The sequence below is a fragment of the Astatotilapia calliptera genome, chromosome 18 (genome assembly GCF_964374335.1).
Source record: "Astatotilapia calliptera chromosome 18, fAstCal68.1, whole genome shotgun sequence".
Classification (NCBI taxonomy): Eukaryota; Metazoa; Chordata; class Actinopteri; order Cichliformes; family Cichlidae; genus Astatotilapia; species Astatotilapia calliptera.
The window spans coordinates 17,236,500-17,258,652 of NC_137439.1; the positions used below are offsets into that span (position 1 = coordinate 17,236,500).

At 40.0% G+C, this 22,153-nt stretch overlaps 1 protein-coding gene and 1 long non-coding RNA gene across 6 annotated transcripts in view; one reads left to right on the forward strand and one right to left on the reverse strand.

Annotated features, from left to right (window-relative positions):
• spidr (scaffold protein involved in DNA repair) overlaps positions 1-22,153 on the reverse strand; it is a 42,880-nt gene that overhangs the window by 13,355 nt on the left and 7,372 nt on the right. For all 5 annotated transcript variants that reach the window (XR_013903237.1, XM_080292778.1, XM_080292777.1 and 2 more), the window contains exons 6-11: positions 21,304-21,539; positions 20,554-20,663; positions 17,989-18,208; positions 11,934-12,138; positions 10,064-10,293; positions 37-195 (exon numbers count right to left, since the gene is read on the reverse strand). Coding sequence is in view for 4 of the 5 variants with exons in the window: in XM_080292778.1 (XP_080148904.1) it covers positions 37-195; positions 10,064-10,293; positions 11,934-12,138; positions 17,989-18,208; positions 20,554-20,663; positions 21,304-21,539 (1,160 nt within the window). In the remaining variant the exon portion in view is untranslated. The remainder of the gene's footprint in view (positions 1-36; positions 196-10,063; positions 10,294-11,933; positions 12,139-17,988; positions 18,209-20,553; positions 20,664-21,303; positions 21,540-22,153) is intronic.
• LOC145421865 (uncharacterized) lies at positions 75-10,225 on the forward strand. Its single transcript, XR_013903239.1, has 3 exons — positions 75-204; positions 4,132-4,220; positions 10,086-10,225. It is a non-coding gene; the product is annotated as an uncharacterized LOC145421865 (long non-coding RNA).

The following is a 22,153-nucleotide window of genomic DNA, read 5'->3' on the forward strand; positions in this document are numbered from 1 at the left end:
AATATTACAAAGAGAAGTGGAAGATATGGGTCTCACCTTTCTCGTGTGACCCGCTGTACCACTTTAATGCCTCTCAGCATGCAGGTCTTCCCCTGCCACATCTGGCAGTACCTGCTGAGGTCATCCTCACAAGGCAGGAGTTGCAGCTGGATCACACTGAACATCCCGTAGCTGTCCTGGACGAGCACACACAACCTGGGAAAAGTTAAGTGATTAACTATTAACATATTAAGTAAATCACTTTTTTTTTTTTTAAGTTGTGAATCTCCTTCTATAACCTTGAAGATACGTATTTAATAGACATGCCTAATACATTTCCTTCCTCGTAAGTGCTATGCTTATTTCAGACTCCTTCTTTGACTGAATAGAGTAAAAAGAAATCTAAGGTTCATTTTCTATCTTAAACAAGCCGTTCTTGCTTCTCTCCCCTTAAGCCTGCTTTCTTCTGATTGGTTGACCACCACAGACAGAAGGTTTGAACTGTAGGGGAGTGGTAACAGAGTTGTGTCCCTGAGGTGAACATTTAGGTGATGTCTGATCTAGGTGACTTGGCCAAGAGGAGAAAAAACAGAGCAGTCTGGAGCCTAAGCTTTAGGGCTTACAGGGCTTATTTCTTAAATGTTGACCTCACTTTTTCATTTGAAACTGGATACGTATTGTAATAGATACATAAACAATGTGGTATAAGGAGGATAAGTGCATTTGACTCTTGTCAGTGGTCAGAGATTTATAGAAAACTATAAATATTTGTCATAACACCCTCTGAGAGGATGAAGTGAAGTACACCTGACAGCTTGAATCAAATGACGGTATTTTTTCAGGACCTCCTAAGAAGTCACTTTTCTTTCAGGACTCTCTGCATTAACGTAAGGTTCAGTCGTTCACCTCTAGCTGGCCACAGATGCCTACATTAGGTTTGTCCTCCAGTTCTAATTGTTGTTGATATCAAGAGAATCACTGACAGGCCTTCGGGACCAGCATGAAGCAAATTTTTCTGCCTAGTTGACAAATTTTATCACACATAACTGGCATGAATTTGCGTCTCTGCAGACTTTTAAATGTAACCATAGTTTAGTTCATTTGCATTTAGCGTGAACAGACCGAAATATTTATAGACAGACTATATGGCCATGATATATATGCTAGAAGCAGTTTATTTAAACTGCTTTCCACAGCATGTCGGTGTGTTTTTTTGGGACACCATTCACCACCTTCCAAACTCCAGATATATTTAAGATGTGTCTTTGAAAAGGTGAACAGTACACACAAAACCAGAACCCACTTAAACAGCGTTGCTATTTTGTACCTCAAAACTTCACGCAATATCCTTTGAATGTATGTTTACACGTTATATAGATGGATTTTTCAAAAGAAGCAGATAATTACAAGCATTTTCCACCAAATACTTGTCAGGGTTTGTTATTCTGTAACAACAGGATTACTTTAATCAAACTCAGCAGCAACTACTGGCTTGTTACATGGGTTGATTGTAAATGCAAATTAACTGATCAATAAATAATGTCGAAATAAATGGTTTAGCACAAGTGTTTGTGTTGAAAATATTAGTGTAACATATTTTCTTATTCCCCTTTAAATGAAATAAAATTTTTATTTACACCCATGTAGTTCAGGATTAGTCCTGAGATTTATGACTGTTAATGCTGGTGGCTGGTTTGACAGGTTGCCGCTGACACAGAAGACCTTTGGCATACAAAGTTATGAGGCAGTGAACTGCTGTGTATGCCTGCACTCTGCTGCTCCCATTGAGCGAAGAGCTTGAACTGCTACAGGCTCCACTATCTCTCCCAGTCAAGCCCAGACACAGCCCTGTACAAGCCCTGAGAGTAAACAGCAGAGTTTATATCCCCTGGTTAGACAAGCAACGGCCAGAGAAGTAGAAGAGAAGGAGGAGGAGGAGGAAGAAAAACAAGGGAAAAGGGAGGACTGTCCATAATGCATGTGGATGCATGTGCATACAACAGACAGAGGAAAGTTTTGAGACTGTTTTTAACCGACTGATTGGGCCTACGAATGTTTTCTGTTGCTATACTTGGGTTCTGTCTGTATTTGTTTTGAAGGACCTGGAAATAGATATCTAAATATCATTCCAGACATGACTCTCGGTGGTATAAGCCAAAGATTTAACCAAGATTATTTTCAGTTGTTTGCTTAATCTAAAATCCCAAATCAGACATATACAACACTTTGTTAAATTAACAAGTTATTTTTGACACACCAGACCGAGACAAATGCTGCCCTCTCTGGGTTTTTTTTCCCCGCTTACAAAGCTGTAAACATGAGTGCAGAAGTTCAGCCTGTATAGCACAGTAAATGAACCCCTGCTCATTTTATACATGATGTTTATCAGAGAAAGGAACAGCCAGCAAGTCAAAGACAAAACTTTAAAATTCTTCCAAAACACAGTAATGTTTAAAAACACATTTATATCTATATCTATATTGACTACAGCTGGAGGAAGCATGGACTCCTACTAACACTATAACTTGATTAACCAGTTCTTTTGGGGTTTTTTAATATATAGCCACACCTCGTCTGAACCTTGTTTTCAGTCCTATTGCCACCGGTATATCAAATCCAGCTCGTAGCCATGCAGTCTGCCTTTACAAACATTTGTAGAAAAATTGATAGTTTTAAAGAGCTCTCTAAATTTGAGTGTAGTTCTGCAATAGGATGCTGCCATTGCAGCAAGTCTGTTTGTGATATTTCTTCCCTCCAAGATACTCCACCCTCAGCTAGAACTGATATTACTGTAAAGTGCAACCATTTGCACCTTTTCAAATTCTGAAGTGGAAGCATTTAGGCAAGTCAGCCACAAAGTGTTACACCACAGAAAGTCACAGAGCAAAGTTACAAAGTGCATAAAATAGAACAGACTCCCACATGAATCCCCACTATAGCGAAGCATTTTATGTGCCCTAGTAATCCTATGAGGTATGTTGCTGGGGTCAACCTGGTAGGATCTCCAAATGCCTATTTGTTTTAAGTTAATAGGCGGGCAAGGTGATTTTTATGGAGTTAAAAGAAATAAAACAATGGATCGTGGTACCTTGCCCAATCCAGGAGCCAGGCCCAGGACAGAGGCGTGCACGAGAGTGTCTGGTGGTCGGGTCACAGGGGCCACCCGTTCTGTAGACCTATACCTTCCCAATCTCCGGTCACTCCATTGTCCTACTGAGCAACTTCACCTCTGACATGCGCAATGATACTATGACCCTTTGGGGTGTAGTTGGATGTGACACTGCAAGATCTGAGGGTAGCATGTTTAAAACTGAACGTCCAGATCTTACACCAGTCTTCGGGTGTTTTCACACCTCTGGTGTTCAGTCAGTTTAAATCATACCCTTGATGCACTTTGTTTGTGCAGATTGAACACAGTGCAGTAATTGTACTCTGGTACAGACCAAAACAACTGCACCGAAACAACTTTGGAGGAAGTGGTCTTGATGTGGTTCCAAATGAACTCCGGAGTGATTCGATTATGATGTGAACAGGACCCGACCTCTATCCAAATCAACTACCAATTGGTTGCAAGTTTGACCGAATAACCTTCCCGTAGACAACTATGCTTTATATTCCAGGATGCGGCAAGGTACTATAAATGTGGCAAGGTCTGTACGGGCAAGCAGCTAGCAGTAAAATAAAGGTAAATTCTCCAGTAGCCCAGAACACAGCACCTTCTTGCTGTATTTACTTTTGATGCTCCCACCCCAGACACATCTGGCCAATAAGTGGACTGAACATTCTCATGTAGTTTGTAGAAACACATTTTGGTTCGCTTGGATTTTTCTCTGTGTGAAAACAAACCAAACCACGGGGAAAAAAGAACTAACCAAAGAAAATGAACTATAGGTTAGAAAACACCATCAGAGAGGAAAAGGGGCTATGCTTCTTACTGCTAATGGGAAAAAAAACTGTTACTTTGTTGGTTTTGGACTTCATTGTTCAGAATCTGGTCCCAGAGGGCGACGGGAAGAGTAGGTGATGTCTTTAGTGGGTGTGATCCATTAGGATACAAATGGCTTTCCCTCGCAGTGGCCTAGTGTGACTATTACCAAAGGAGTGTAGAGTTCCACTGATAACACTTTCTGCCTTCCTCACCACCTGTTGCAGGTCCTCTCGGTGAACCACACCATACAGCAGTAGGGCAGAAGGCTCTCCAGTGCTGACTAACAGAAGTCGGTCAACATGTGATAAAGGAGGTAAAAGTTATTGCTGACTCAATAACATCAGCATAAACTTCGCACTAGGGGCTTTGTGGCATGGGTTTCCATGGCAAAGCAGCTCCTGTAGGTGTAATGTGTAGGTGGCCTCGTATGCCCCTAACATATTGTGTATTTTGATCAACTAATAACTAAACCTCGAATCAGAGTCATAGAAAACAGAGCAAAGCAGCAAACTTCTCACTCAAGTATGTGAAACCACAAACTGCGAGGTATTTTAGATAAAGGGACGACTTATCAGTCATTTGCTTAAATACAGGATGAAGTATTTTTTATGACAAAACAAAAACTTGACTGTTAAACATATCATTAGCACTTGGGAATTCGCTCTCTAATAACTATTAAATGGTTTGCTTGATTGTATCATTTAGATATGTTAGTAATACAACTGGCTCAACTTTAAACGTTTTTAATATCTCGAGAAAACAGGCTGGCTGTATTTTTTGCATGTTTGTTTGTTGGTTGACAAATCCCATGAACAAGTGCAAAAGTAACAATGCTTTTCTGTTTGTCCACACCTGACCAAGCCTGGTGTTTCCTGCTGGAGGTGTTCATATTTCACTGATCCAAACAATTATTTTCTTAAAGGACATAAATTGCAGTTTTTCTAAACCAGGAGTAAATAAAGTTCACATTGAAAATCTTTTAGTTCATTAATACACATTTCTAATGTTCTATTGAGTATTTATTACAGCATATTTGCTACTGATAAACACTCAATAGAACATTAGACATTAGAAATGCTAATCACAGCTTGTTGTGATTCTTATGCACTCACTAATAGTTTTGGAGGTCTATAGCACAAAGTTTTTAGTATTTTCATTTAAAAAAAGAAAGAAATTAATCATTTAAAACCACAGTTACCAACAGCACAAAGCGTGGGTGATTAAAAAAGCTGCATTTTATCAAAACAAGCCAGACATTGTCAACAAATCAACATCTGACCTTTCCTAAAATATAAATACAGCTGGTAGAGTCTTGCTTGGTGTAAATACACTTTTACTTTTCGTAGAGCATGTTCAGTCCTGAAGCATGAAACTTGATAGGACACCTGACAGACTGGAGAGAAAAGGGTGACGGGACTTGTTGTGGTGCTGGCTTGTCATAAACAACTACCTCCCCCCTCTGTCAGCCCTTTTAGCTGTTCAAAGACCTACTTCCTCACTCCCACAAAAAAAAAAAGAAGAAGAAAAAATATCCTCAGTGACTGGCCAGTTTTAGTTACAGGCCATTTTCAGGAATTTGTTTTTGTGAGCGATCACAGAATTCTCAGCAACTCAGGTTTTCTTCCAGGAAGTGCGATCCACTGGGTCTGTGCTTACACACATATGAACTCTTTCAGGCACACTGCGAATGCATGGAAGCCAGCGCACATTCACATTACTTGGAAAAACACCAAGTTAAAGTCCCACACATTAAGAATACAGCAGAGAGGCCTCATTGGCGGGGGGCGGACAGGCGGGATTCCTTCCTATGTGCTGTCCACCAATCACTGCAGGCAGAGTGATAAACACGTTTGTAACAGGATCCCTGCAGCACATTGTGTTCCTGCTCAACGAAGAAAAAAAGAAGGAAAAAAAGAAAAAGAAAAAACAACCAGTCTCTCTCCACTTCCTGCAAACAGTTAATCTCCTTGTTTATTCCATCCCAAATTTACGGGAACTTAACATCTTCTTCAGGCATAAATATCATACTGGCCCGTCTCCCTCGTGTTTTAACACAGTGGCTAAACAACAAAAGGATCAAATAAGAGCGCTGACCAGGCGAGTGAGTCATAGAGGCCAGGGACACAACATGAGAGGTACAAACTGTCCTCGTGTTTACACAGAATGAGCCCAGTGGGCTGCGAAGTAAACTACACCGCTCTCCGCAAAGCAGCCATGTATTCTGAAAAAAATAACACAAGCAACAGATTGTAGCACATGATGTTACTTCTGAGCAGCAATGCAAAGCAAAGCCTCTCATAAAAAGACATACAAGTGATCAAAGTGATGCAAAGCTTGCCCATGTTATCAAAAATAAATAAATAAATAAATAGTAAAAATTATAGTAATAATAACAATAAATTAAATTCAGGAACGGCTGGGAAACAAAATAAACTTTGTGTACCATCTTCACATCTGTCACAATAAAGGCGGCTGAGTCATCCTGATATTCTAAACTTGAACCCTCGTGATCGACTGCTAACCTCAGCCCCACCTTCATCCTTTCACTATAAACCCGAGGCTGCTGAATCTGGTCGAGCCAGAGAGAAACTGAGGAAAGGGTAAGAGTGTTTCCGGTCAGAGGGCAGCTCATTTGTTTACCAGCCACAGAAGCAGCATGGCAGGAGTGTCATGTTACAACCACAGCTCATGTAGCCTGTCAGCTGACCGGGGGTCTCCTCCCCTGCCCTCGGGTCCCTCTGCTTGGAGAAACCGCTGCTTTTATTACTCAGCAAAAGGACAAAAACAACATGCCTGGGGAAGGCCAAGGAAACTGAAGGTCATACTTACTGGATTTGCTTCAAATGTAGCACTTACTGATTTGTTAACTACTACAAGACCACACGAACAAGTCATTTCAGTAAGACTGGAGGATTTTTGATAATTTAGCATGTATGAAACAACAAAAAACAGATTTTCTTGTATCTGCAGTGGAAACAAACCTGCATTTTATGTGTGGCAAATCCACAGATTCATTACTCATCCCTGGTAGTAAACCACAGCTCTACTGAGCATTCGAGCATGTTTCATTTCATTGCAACTTCACTGTTTTAGTTCAGTCTCGGCGCGCTCATCTGCGTCATTTGCTGCCGCACTCGTATGCAGCGCTACATACAAAGTAGGACATTTGGTAACTGAGGAGACAAATATTTACCTCAGGCATTGTTGGAAACAAAAACAAAGCTTGAAGGATTTTTATTTTATTTTATGGGTGGCTTCAAACACATCTACAAAGAAACGCTAGTAGACGTGAGACTGAGCGGCTACCACTTGGTCATGGCTGAAGGAGAGACCTGTACCTCGCTCACATGACTTAATGGTGATGCTCAGCAAAGTGGAAGCGAACAATTTGGTGCATTACGGTAATCAGAATCAAACGGGAAAGAAAAGCTACTTTCCATCCTTAGTGGACAAGTATCCTGTTTACAGCAAATAAACTTTAATGAGCCAATGACTCAGTCTACGGAAACATGATCCATACTGTCAGAGGATCATAAACATGTAAAAAGCCTCAAGGCAGACGATGAAATACTTACAAAAAGTAATCAGATTTATGTTCCTGGAACTTGACTTCTTCCTTTCTTCATTTACTATTTTATTGTTGGTGTCATAGCTAATCATTCAGCTACACAAAGTGATGCTGTTCCAGGTCTAAAAGGACAAAATATGCCCATATTTTTGGAGCCTAGTCGGGGTGACGTAAGTAATTACTCCTCTCATACCAGAGACCGCAGCTCACTTCCCACACATCGTTTTTATACTTTCTTTGGAATTACTTTAACACTTCAGTTGCTTTTTTTTTTCTTCAAAATTCTTTCTTTGACTGAGTTTAGACAATCAAACTATTTGATTAGGGTTAGAAAAGGCTAATTATTACATTGAACACAAGAACACAAAGCTGGAACTTCATCAACAAGTGCCCTTGGTATATTACAGTTCAAACTCAATACAGCCTTTTCAAATTAAAAGCAGTCTAGTTAGGTGGCTTTTATTGTGAAATATTTGTAGTCAGATATTAAGAGTGTGAAAACCCCCCAAAACTGAGTGAGTCTCTGAATGTAAAAATCTGTTCGATTTTTTGCAAAGTGTAACTAACTGGTTATTAGCAGCAAAACAGTTGTCTACAATGTCATAGGTGGGTGACTCTGCAGAGCCCAGGAGGGCAAACCGCCTTTCAAATACACTTCACAGTAGAAGACCACACGGTTGTCAGTTTCCCATCGTTTTCACAGACCACATAACAACTCAGAAGTGGAAATACAAAGACATGTGAACAAACTAAGTTCTGGGCCCTTACGATCCACATACAGCCCTTCTGTAGTATTACAATGACTAAAAATAGCAAATATCTGCCAGAGAAACAGTTTCACAATGATTTAGAAATGAAATGTAAATGACATACCTACGAAAAAAAAAAAAAAAAAAGTAAGGACAGCTATATGCATTTTCAGGTAGGATGGGAGTGAATTACAAGGGAGAAGAAATTCCTCACCTGAGCCAATTAGGTGCATTATTTATTTATTTTTCTGTTCGTTTTAGGGCTCACAGTCTTATTTATCACTGAGGGCAGACAGGACCTGGAGCTTGGCAGCTGGATTACAGTTGTACTAGTCTGTCATTGTGATGAAAGAAAGTCTATCCAGAGGCTTACTCTTACCCACAGCCATGAGCTTGTGACTAAAGGGATCACATTCAGACTCAGGCCTGATTTAGACAGGGAGGAATCGTTATAGAGCCTACGGCATAACACGCACAATTTGCCAACATCTTTGCCGGAATTGACGCTTGTGCATGTGCATGTGCATTATGGGTTATTTACTATGTGGTGGTGTACCGATGACTTAGAAACAAATAAAATGCTGGAACTTTTTGCATCCTGGGTACCAATTCTTTGTTGGGGTTATTTTTTTGTGGGGCGGAGCTTAAGTTTTTCTAGTGATTTGTAGATTGCCTCACGTCCAATGTGATATTTGGTCCAGGAATTTGCTGACATATGTGAGTCCTAAAATTGATGCTATAATTATGATCCCTTATTATTAAGGCCATGATTGTTATTCTGTCACTGATCAATTTAAAAACTGTGTTTAAAGAGGAGCCTGAAATATACAGGACAAGAGGAGTCAATGATACTAATGAGGCCCATCACAACAGTCGTGGGCAGCATCGACCAAACATTTCTTGGGTGCAGTGGTTCCAACATAATAGGACATAGATTTCCTGGTGAAAAATCCCCAGTCGGGAGAGGAATCCCTGCATCTTTCTGGTGAAAAAAAGCCAGAAAAAGTGGTGCAGGTATCTGATCAGGTTGTTGCTTGAACGCCTCCCAAGGGCGAAACATGGCAAACATAGTTATACTGTGCAACTCTTTTGGTCAATGAATGCTAGAGGATACTAGGCTATTTTACCGAAACAGCAGAGTCCATAAGGAGATTCTGAAGACTGCAGATAAATGACTGACAGGCGACACACGGTGTAACAGTTAATGTTTTGTCTTAAAAAAAACAAAACAAATGAATAAAAAGATTCTTAAATTATTTGCTGATTAAATGAAGGAAAAACAAATGTGCCTCATTTGTTTATGACCATACATTTTCTGCAGTACCAAGAGGAATTATGTTTTAACATGTGAAGGAAAAACACTTTGGTTTCCCCTTATTAAGGTAAGAAAAAAAAAACTGCTACAAAGCTGCTCCACCCAGAGGAGTGCGAACGGGCAACAATTCAACTCAGACTTGCTGGTGCACGAGATTCTGAAAACATCATGCTGTCTTTCCTGAGAATTGGCCAGAACCATTCACAGAGGGGCTGGATTCAATTAGAAATGTTTGTGTCCTTTGTCAAGCAATGCCATATGGCTGGAGACAGCGTGAGCACTTTGTGGGGCCTGCTGTGCTGTGAACAATAGCTCGACCGCTGAGACACATCGTGCCACCGAGGAGAAGCATGCAAAGCCCGAGAGCAAAGAAACTAGCATGAAATCTGAACAAAAAGATCTCAATTGGGGCAGAGCTCTCACAGCAGATAAAATACGATTCATTTTTCCCAGCTGTTTCTGGCTTCATGTGACAAACCAAAAGGCCTCCCTGGGATCCCAATTATGAGCTCGCCCAACAATACCTTGTTTTGCCTTTCTCTGCAGGAGGAGCTGTAGAGGACCTGAGGGGAAGTCTTGGTTTGAGGATGGACACAGGAGAGCAGTCAGCAATGGGGATGGAGTAAACTCTCTGCACAACCACCTCTACATCTTGCTCCACAGAGCCAGCCTGGCCGAGACCTTCGATAGCTTCCAGGAGAGAGACGCAGTATCTTGTCAAAACTCTAGAAGGCCCCAAACTGCACTGAGCAACCTGTAACAGAGAAACGCAAGAAAATAACATCACATCGCCCCAAAGTGTGACTTCTCAGAGCTGAATAGGTTATTTAATCAGTTAGCTGACTGGTAGAAGATTACGCTGATAAGTACTTTGATAAGTTTGTAGGCATAAACAGTCAACTGTCACTTGTCTCAACATCTCAGATATGAATGAATGAATGAACGAACATCTGGATTTCTTACTGAGCTTAAAATCAAAGTTAACTGGATAAAACAATACATGTATTGAATCTGGAAGTTAGTGATAAGCAAACAATTCATTCACTGATAAGATAATCAGTAGATTATTTGATATTTAGAGATATTTTAACATTAACATTTTAACATTTTAACATTTAAAAAATGCAGGCATGTCTTATTATTAGAAAATGCCCTATATGACACTCACCAATAGATTCAAGTATGAATATAAGACACATCTTTGTTGGAAGAGAGTGCAATAAGCTCCTAGACTTTAAGGTTGTTTGTGTTTTTAAATAATTAAGCCTTTTTTTTTTTAGGATAAATGCATAAACAATACATAAATACACAGACGAACATGGCCAGTTTACACTGTTCTTAAAACACTCAGACAAAGAAATGAAAAAAAGACTATAAAAGCTATATGGGCAAAAGTACTGGGCCACCTACACATTTCACAGGCGGAGGTTGGCTAATGGAAATGCTGTGTGGCACACAGTTTTTTGTGCTGATGTTAATGTCAGAGGAGTCAAGCAGCTCTGCAGCTAGTGGGTCTTTTTTATTTATTTAATTTGTTTTAAACACACTATATGTCTCAGCACTCGGTAACCTCACTTTATAATGTTACGTGGTCTGGCACTTCTTGGCTGAGTTGCTGTGGTTTTTAAACACTTCCACTCTGTAACAATACCACTTACAGCTGATTGTGGAATATCTTTGAAATCTCACAAACTGACTCACTGTAACAAAGGCATCCTATTACAGTATCATCCTTGAATTCACTCAGCGTCAATGTTTGTAAAGGCAGACTGCATGGACTTTATACACCTGTGTTACTTTTGTCCATGTAGTGTATGATCCTTCACAAGTAAAAGAGAACTACAATTTCTGCCTTTCTTAGCTCCATAAAGGAGAAAACAGCTAAATGTTCTTTTTTTAGTTGATCAACTAAACTTCATGAAAGTACTGCTATTAAAACTCACTCAGTGAATCAAACATATACATATATCAATCACTTCTGATTGCTACAGCAGCAGAATAGAGTGATTCCGCATCCAACTGAGACCATTTATTGTTTATATCTGAGATCTGTATAAAGTGAGCATGATTAAACCTGGGGAAAAAAACAACACTCTTTCAGTGTTGATTTCATAATTATAAAGTCATAAAAAACATTGATGCAAGCCTCAGAGTGTTTTGTGTTTATACATATTGACTAAACCTGAGCAGAAACCTTACAGCCAGTAGAAACCTACTGCACACATAATCATAAAGTGCAGTCATTTTCTTAAACCGATGACAGGAGTTTTAGAGGCATAATACGGTTTGTATAATCTCCTAAACGCCTTCCTCTTTATGTCAACAAGTACTTTACATTTTGAATTGAAATAAAATGTTACACACTTGACTGTAAAGGCGATAAAACACACACACCTGCTTCACATTGCTCTCCTCTGTGGTCCTGCATGCATCCAGCACTCCGAATGTTTTTCCCAAATAATATGGCATGCGCCTTTCTGCAAAGACTGGGCCTCTAGGAATAGACGCATTGGCCGATTTGGAAGCACAGAAGACCTTCTTGCTGAAGTGTGTGTTGAGAATAATAGGACAGCTGAAGCCCTCAACAGAAAGGCTCTGCCTGCAACAAGTAAAGTTCATCAAGTTTAGATTCAAGGCAAATCTGGTATAGCAGCTGTTTGAGCGTTTCTTATGCTGGTTCTTAATAAAAGTTACCACGGGGTTTGAGTATTTTAATATTGCATGAAATAAACATCTATAAAGTTGAAGGGCAAAGATAAACAGCTTTATGTTATGATTGTCTTGATAACACTTGAAAACAGTCAGATTGTGAATTAAATGGAAGAGGCTGTTGCATAAATGTAGAGGGGTGGGGGCTGCTAGCTCGAGAACCTTTTGAATGTCAAACTCAGATAAGGTACCAGCCACCTCCACAGGTCTGTTCGCTGCGTACCACCCAGCACAAAGTACAAGTTCAAATACGTTAACCTCCTCCAAGACGAGAGAAGAACGCAACGGATGCATGCGTCCTCTTTTACTTTACCTAGTGAAAGACAAAATTTCCAAGTAATTACATGTCGCAGTGCTCAATCTGGGGGATGCGGGTGAGAATACTTTCCAAATGTGATGTCATGTGTGGAAAAATACTTCAGTCGTCACAGTCAACAAGCCTGAGAGTGAACTGATAAAAAATCAAGCTCAAAGTGTGTGTATGTGTGACCTGACGTGCTGATCTTGCTTTAATTTTTTTACTGTTATCAGCTTAGATTTCACTCATCTGTAAGTGGCAGAGATGCTGAACCACTCCTTTAAAACCTAAAAAAACAAAAGCAAAAAAAACCACCTCAGGTCTGGTACTTTGGCTCATTGACATAAATACGGCCCATCTGAGTGGCACCAGCTTAAAAAAAGAAAAAAAGTAGGATAACAGTAATTATATAGCACTGTGTTGTTGGTAAGTATAAATTACGACTTTTTCCACATGTAACATTGATAATACCGTGATGACGGCTTATCGCTGAGTCAGGGCCAAATGCACTCTGTGACTGGAACCTCTGTGCATGTCGCAGCTCGCCCAAGACGTGTGGTGATACTTAAACACGCAGATAAGTGTGGAGGGGGGGACTATTTGTTTAGACATATAATGAAAACACCGTGGGAAAGAATTTATGAGCCAAATTATTAGATTCACACGGTTTATGTGCACCCACATTTAATGAAAGGGAGTCTAATGTGACCTTAAAGAGTTCAGACTTTGAGAGTTCTGGATTTACAGGAATTACTTTATTTGCTGGTCAGTTTGGAGGCTTTATTTTTTTTATAGTCCTTACTGTATAGTACTGATGAGTGTTTCTAATATTTTACACTTGTCCACTTCCACATGTCTTTATTAAACAGACTGTAGCTGTAAAGTAGAGCCATGTTTGACAGCAAAAGAAGAAATAAAAAAAAGCTAAACCACACAAGTATGAGTTCCTGCCACAGTGTTGTCTCTGATTGCGCTGGACTGTACATACTGTTACTGGCATTGTTTCCATCCCCTGGAGCATTTTTGTCATGCAAGACTACCAACTACACAATGACTATGGAGAAAATCCAGTAATGGGTTTTTACCAGTGCAGGTGGAGACATCTGTGATTCATCCACTGCAAAATAATCTACCCTCTTAATGGCAGGTATATATCAAGTACACATATATGAAAAGAAGTTTTTCCTTTCTTGGTGGCTCTATATCATAAAACAAAGGATAGTAGACTTTTTGGGGCCAGAGACCCTGCACAGGGGATATTTTCTACCACAGCCTCAACTTGTTCGGATTCAGTATCACTTGACAGTGCAGACTAGTATTTCCTCTGCTTTCCAGCCAAGCAGTGGGCTAATAAAGCAAGATGCTTATCAGCAGGGCAGTTTGTTGCACCTGAGAAGACAGAGGTGCTGTGTCACAAGCATATGAGTTCATAGTGGCATAAAATTATGACACAAGACACACTATGCTAGCTTTATGAACACAAATTGCCCCCAGTCTACAGCTTTTAATGCTAAATCAAAACTGTAGGATTAAGAGTAAGATATTGTGCAGAGTTCTGGTGGTCTCCACTTAAAATAACCACTACCATGAAATCTCTGTGATATTTTAAAGACCTTATATTGTAATTTTATCTTAACAGAGCATTTTACTCTCAGACTGTAGACTGACAGGTTCACGGAGTTCATAGCTATCAGGATCCTATCCTGTGGAACCAGCTCCCAGTTTGGATTCATGAAACATACACATGCTACTTTTAAGGTCAAGTTTAACCCTTTCCTTTGTGATAGTTAGAGTTGTATCTTGCAAACCTGAAGGACCCCTAGCTATGCTGCTACTGTTTTACTTCCTGTGACGCACAGTGTATCCCCTGCCTATTTTTTTTTTTAAATATATCACTACTGCATATCATGAAATTGTGTCTTCTCTTTTCAGTGGTTTGTGTTTTTTCTTCATCTCCCTATGGTCTCCTTTTTCCTCACTTCAACTAGTTGTAGAAGATTGCTGTGCCTCCCTGAGCTTGGTCGTGTCAGAGGTCTCTTCCTGTTAAAAGGGAGTTCTTCCTTCCCACCGTCACCAGTTGTTTGCTCACAGTGGAGTGAACAGCGCTTGAGTGTTGAAGTTGTATCTCTAAACCTGTAGGTTTTTCTCTTGCATTATAAAGCACCTTGAGGCAACTGTTTTTATGATTTGGCACCATATAAATAAAACTGAATTGACCTGAATTCATTTGAAATGTCAGTACATAGTACATGATGCAATGTTACCAAAAATAAAGGAGTTATATGATCTACACTATTAAAATAATACTTACATTTTAATGCATCAATACAATAGTATCGTTATCTGAATATCTGGTTTCTTCTTTTTGTCGTTCAGCAGCATTTAAACCAATTCCTGTGTGGTTTGAGTGAGTGTAAGTATTTCTGGTGTACTTTAAATAAATTTGCATGTTCTGAATACCTTAAATAATGTTTGCCAGTGCTTTTATACAAATAAAACTTCTGAATGCAGGACTTTCAACTTGAAGTGTGGTATTTTTAGAGCGACGGTACCTTGTTTACTCTGATGATGGGATTAGTTTTTTTTTTTCCACCACAGCTGAATTTTGCCAACCTTAAAAAAAACAAAACTAAACTAAACAAGCGCAAGACAAGCAACGATTAAGCCTCAGCGATCGTTATCTGACAAGAGATCACAACAACAATCTGTAAAAGCCGTACTCTAATCTTAGCAGAGCAGAACGTGCTGTTCATATTCACATGAACAACACCCTTACAGGAAGCATGATCCATTGTGAACAGGTGAGTGGGCAGTTGTCATCATCAGACAGGTAGCCAGGTTAAGGAGCGGCACTGACTGCTTGCGTCACAGCTTGTAAGTGAATAATCCCTGCAGGTATTTCCGCTCGGGCCTTGGCCCACTTAAAACAAGGCGTGGGAGGTGGGAGGAGTCAAACTACTCGTTGCAGGAATTATGGGGGTGGTTAACCCCTCGAGTGTCGCACAGGAAACTGATAAGAGGAATTTTACCAGACAGGCTGCTCATCTAATTTCTGTGTTTTTTCCACTTTGGCCTGGCCTGTAGCTGTTAACATTAGACTCAGAGAACATCCACTTTTTCTTGCTGTTATGATGTGCTTTTATACAGGCAGAATACTGATTGATTTAAACTGTCAAACCCACACATAAACAGAAAAATTTTAAGATACATGCAAAAATAATGCTTTGAAGGAGTAAATGGTTGTGGCTGAAGAGAATAAAACAGGAAAGGAGAGGTGCTAAAGCCAGAGATCCTCTCAAACCACCATGTGTTTTCAATCTCAGGCCTCTGGCTCCCTCCACTCTCTACTCCCAAATGCTCCAGAAAATAATCCTACTGTGTTTTTTCCCGGCTTGCTGGAAATGACCTAACTACTGCCAGGAAGAGGAATGCGAAGCATTCCCTGGAGCTGTTTGTGACGTCAGAGCGCTGAGGAGGCCCCTGCGCTTCCGCCAGCTTGGATATTCCAGATCAACCCAAACCCCCAACAGCTGGAGTCAACCGCTACCTCGCTCCAACTCCCAAACAATCCCAAAAACAATCCCCCCATGTGAGGCACTGTTCTTCACATCTGGCTCTCGAGTATTTACTATTGTAAAATGAGAACACCAAGTTTTAACACTTAAAAACACACAGTTGAACAACTTGAAAGATTTTCGACGTGCAACTTCCAGCAAACCTCCTATTCCGTGTCTTCTGAGCTCCTTGCCCTGCATGTACTGTGTCACTCGTGCATTGAGTAATTGCCCGCAACAGTGTATTTTGCTCTGTAGGTTTTGAGCGTCGGCCAAGAGATGATTTAGAAAGAAAAACCAAAGATGGGGGAAAAAATGGTTTCACTGACCGATATAACTCCCCAAATGTGTCACCCAGTCCCAGTGTTATTTTAGACATTAACAGAAAAAATGCTCTAATTCTTAAAATTTAATTATGTGCCTATTACAGAAGATATAATTCATCCATTATTCCATTAAAAAAAAATAAAACAGAGGTTTTTCTTCTGTCGTTTGACCATCTGCTTCTCAGTGTGAGGAATTTCTTCTTCTCTGCATTTTTTGACATTTACATGGGACCTCTAAATTTAACCAAGTACCCTCCAGCACCACATGCCCAGATTCAACCACATGTGCCTAATAATATAAGAGTTTAAAAAAATTAGGACATTAAACATTTAAAAAAACCATTCATTGTTATTTTAAATCATAAAATAACATAAGATTATGTACTTTAAAAAAAATCTTTCCTCAAAATTTGGTCCAGAGTTAATTCTCTTTACTGTATTTTTGACCTTTGCACATCATAACAATGGCTGCAAACTGGTTTTGACACAATAGGATCGTCTTGTATTCACAAGTGTACATGTCTTACATGTTTTCCCCCACACACCTTGCCTCTATCTGTACAAAGACACTAAGTAGCAGGGCTGGTCAAGGGCAACTGTACCAGTTTACTTCCTTGTCTTCACCAATGTAAACTATCTGCCAGTTTTAAGCTCTTAATACTTTGTCAGTTCTGTCTGAATATTTGTGGTCTGAAGTTTAGTTTCAGCTCGGTCTCCTTGTTTGTACCGTCACAAATCAGCCATATTTCACACTTCAGTGCTGTATTTTCAGGTGCATCAGAGAAGTCACAGCTGATGTAAACACTAAAAGCTTTCCACTGGTAAATGTGGTGCTTTTTTGTGGAGCAGTTAAAGTAACTATGATGTGTTAACCACAGATTGAGCACATCTTCACTATCAGTTTAAGTGGCGCAGTGGAAAAATAAAACGCTGCTTACAGCTGCTCACAGCACAGAACTATTAACACCAGAAAAAATATAAATAAACAAACTCTGCATTATTCACAGTTCAAATTAAACCTTATTCATCTTATACTGAACTCTGGTGTGTTAGTGGGCCTCAGCTTGTCTTCTTTTTAAAACAAGTTGTTTAGGCGGCCATATTTCTTAAGGTTGAAATGTAGCAGCTTGGGTTCGAGTCCAACCTGCAGCACTTTGCTGCGTATTTTCTTTTTTTGTCTACTTCTTCACTCCTGAACTGTCAAATAACCCAAAAATAAATATCTTAAAAAATAAAATGAACTGTTTAGTTCTGGGTAAGGCCCAGCTTTCTTCTGAATGGCTATCCCTCATGTTTGAACTGCAGCTAAGAGAGTTCTCTATGCTCGTTTTCTGACTGATACCACCATAGTAGGAATATCTGCTCTCAGTGACATCACAGAGAGCTAAAAGTAGAAAAAACTGGAGCCACCTGCAGTCCAAGGTTTTGGCTCACTGGAATTATTCTTATATACACTGACCTTTTGAAACTTAAGCCATGTTTAATATGTAACTATAACTTTGTAACAGAAAATAATGAAAGGGGTCAGCTTTAAAAGTGTGCCCCGTGCACCATCTGCTTACCATGGTGGATATATGTGGATGATGTCACTGGGTGCAGGAATCAGCTGTGCAGCTGTCTCTCTGTTGAATAACACCAACATACGAGCGCTCTCCTCAGAGACCGGGTTAATGTGTTGGTGGCCGTCTCCGGGGGGTTGGTGGTGCTCGCAGTGCGCCAACTGCATGCTGCACTCCTCATGAACCTCCAGTACCTCGAGCACCAGCACGCCAGCCTTGTCCACTGGAGATCAGAGCAACAACAACAACACAGATGTTTAATGCTTGTGTGTGTGTGTCTGTGTACACAGTGTACTCATGCTCTCTGTGGGACTCATTATGCATTATGAAATTTTTTTTTAGCATCAGAACAACTTGCATTGCATATCTGTAAAGCTGTTACTGACTCAGCCTGAGCTGGATACGAGACGCAGTAAATCCCAATGGATGACTGCACAAATATTTGGAATTTCACCACAACGCTGATTGCTTGGCGTGAACTATAAAGTCCACAGAGATACTTAAGAAGAGCAAATCACAACGATGCCCTGCAGCTGTAAACCAAAGCGAGATAGGAGGGAGACTTGGCATCATGAAAGCGAAGTGTGTAAACTTGATTGCATTGAATTGTTAAAATTGCAGAAGAGAAGGGGCAAAGTCAATGCAGCTCATTGTGTGTGTGTAGGTAAGTGGCCAGAGGGGGAATTTTAATATGATACGAATGAATCAGATCAAGGAGACTGTTGGAGAGGTATTAGGTTTTAACAAGCATTTGTCCAAACATGAATGCTAAGTGGTTCATTTGTGCTCTGTGCATTGAGATCCCAAATAACAAAATCATTACAATAACACCAGGCAGCACTCCAAAACGAGAGAATACTCGAGTCCTCCTCTTGACCTGCAAATTCAATATTTTAGGAAACAACTCAACACCTGCATACTTGTTTTATTGTGGGGTATTTATCTTACAATATAAAGCGCCTTGAGGTGGCAAACCGGGAACAGACTGTTTGCCTTAAAAGTGAAAGTAGCACCTTTTAAAACGTGTTAGTTTCACGAACATTCTCCATTTCCAGTTTGCGTTGCACTTTTTCAGTTTTCACTATTGCTCAGCAGCTAGCTAGCACTGTCTGCAGAGAAATTCGATGTGCGTCATGCAAACCATGGGCAACAAAAGCAATCACAAGAAGGTTTTTTAATGCAGTACCATCTTCGTGACCAGGTTCACCTAGCAACAGACAGCAACCTCCAAGAAACACTCGCAATGAGTCGGGAATGCACATTTTTTTCCTTTTGACCAGAAGTTTCAAGGGCATCGCAGACAAGTGTCTAGGCCTATGTGACTGAGGCTTTAGCAACCTGCATCCATAACCTGCTAAATCTTGCTTAAAATGCCAGAATTTCACTCAACAAAACAGAAGCACAAACTCCTCGGCTGAACTCTACCACACAGCGTAGCATTTACCAGATAAATGCCATTAAAATGCTCCGAAAGGCACCAACTACACAAACGTGGTGGAGAGGTGCAAACCAGGTCCAAATTAGCAGAGAGGCCTAGGAGACAGAGACACTCTGTACGTGTGTGTCTTCACACGTGTCAGTCAAATTGGCCATTCTGTGAACTCTGAGCCTTATTAACATCCAAATGTATGAGTCAGAAAGAAGTTCACTCATATATATATATATATATATATATATATATATATATATATATATATATATATATATATATATATATATATATATATATATATATATATATATATATATATATATATATATATATATAATAATGAAGGAAATTATTCAGAGAGGCCAAAACTGCCTTTGTATGAGGCTGAAAACATGACTTTTAATGCTACTTAATTGGTGATTTGAACCATTGATTCCATGGTGACTGTTTGGCCTGCAGTTTGCGGGTTGAGTGTAGCAGATTAAATTGTGAAAAATGTTCTGGAAAAAGAACATTTTGCACCAAAAGATATATATTTTTTTATATTTAAAAAAAATCCTGATGTCAGCCATGTGACGTTACTGGGTTGAAAAGACTAAACAAACAAAAGTCTTTGTGCAAAAAAGACAAAAGAAAGATCAAATATTGATTAGACTTCGAAACCAGGTCAAGTCAAAATAAACTCCTACATTTCAACCCATCTTCGTAGCTCGTTACGCTAGTCAAACCATCGACTGACCACAAACTCTAAGTTAGATCAGGTAGGCGTTTTCATTTTCCACAATCAACTGTCACCTCTGAGTCAATGCTCATGTCCTATTACGAGGAGATACTTAACAACAAGACAATGCAAGTGGTTTGGTACGCCGCGGAAAGGAAAAAAGAAAAAAAAAGGTAGGCAAGCAGCTTCCTGTCACCTACATGTCGAGTTCACAGTTCAGCCAGCATTTCCTCAGCGTGGCCCCTAAGTACAATCACATGTATGGTTAAAAAAAAAAAAAAAATCACACCTTTCAGCCAGGCTTCATCCCACTCACAAATCAAAGTTCACTGTTAAACTTTAAGTGATGATTCACAGGTTTATGTGTGTATGATCCTGGTGTGATCTGGCAGAGGACTCGTGTGACGTGGATCACCTGTTGTGGTTGTTGCTGCCGAGGAACCAGAGATGGACTGGTGCTTCCAGAAGCTGATAGCTGACCTCTGCCTGCACTGAAGTCGATTCAGCCTTTCTGCCAGACCTCCACTGTGAAAAACACACACGCGCACGCCCCCCACCCCCACAGAGGTAGATGATGTAATGTGATAAACTCACAGAGCGCAAGCAGTCTAACCAACGCACAAGCAGAAATGTTTATTTCAAAGTGAAGTAAAAGATTTTCTGATGCACAGAACCAGCTGTCAAAGACTATAGAAAGCCATCTGTCAGATTTGGTGGGCTTAGAGATTGCAAACGACATTTAGCACCCACATTGTGCCACCAGGTGTCCCTTTCATCATCAGTTCTGCCGTGGAAACATTGTCACCAAAGTCTGTCTATCACCTGGCTGCAAGCAATACATCTTGCTTTGTTTGTTCATATTGTGAAGCAATGCACTATCACACATATTATACGCTCAGGTGCAATTTTTATTAAAACTAACACCGTCCTGCAGAAACTCTAACTCCATGAAGGCTGCAAAGACCAGTGCGGTTTCTTGAGCGTCACTGACATAACTTTATGATAATTTTGAAGGCTCACCTGTGTGAGGTTAATGTTATGTAACTTGACTGATATCAAACTTCTATAAAACTAAATTCGGTGCAGTAATATGATACGCTCATATGCTGCGTATCAGCAGAGGTACTAGGCATTTAAAAACAGTGGACTGGAACAAAAGTCACACCTTTGAAACTTTCTTCTCTTTTTGGCAGAGTCTTCTGGAGTCTTGGGTTGTCTATTGACTGGTTTCTGGGGCGTTTGCAGCATCGCCTGAGCAGATCTCACCCAGTTGCTGATTGACTTTTTGCTGCCCTCACCAGTTTGGAAAGGAAAGATCTCAGAGTCCAGTCTGCTTGAAGTCATTGGGCTGCCAATATCCTCTCCATCAGACACATACCCTGAGATCTCAAGCTCTTTAACCTGGGAACAAAGTAAGCATTTGACGTGGAGAACAGTTGTAATTTTGTAGTTTGACATTCTTGAATGAAAATGTTAAAAATGCTCAACTGCAGTCAAATGCAACTGTATGTTATATGCTGACATCCAGCTCCACATTTCTCTTCTAGGACTCTAAACACACTCTGAATGATTTACATCTCAAAGTAACCCTTATTTGTCTTGGTGCAACCTCTCAAAAAACTTCATACTAGAAACTGCCAAGGGTTCATTTTGAGCCCTTTGGTATTTTAAAAATCCTGTAGGTTTGTTAAATTAAAATTCAATCATGTCATATTTTCTGCCATTTTCAAAAATTGGCTTATTCATCAAATACTCAATTTTGGGGTGTGGGCGATCAAAAGAATTAGGACAACTTTTACCAAAGCCGAAATGTTATGTAATGTAAAACCACTACTGCAGCACAGCATGTTGCTTAGAAACATGATTTCTTTACACACATTGTGAGGTTGTGTGTAAAGCCTGTCACAAAACGAGTTACAGCTAGGTAGATGTGACTGATAAATACATATAGAGAGTGACTGTAGTTAGATAACACATGAATAATTATTGCTGGGCACATGATGAGTTGGAGCAGA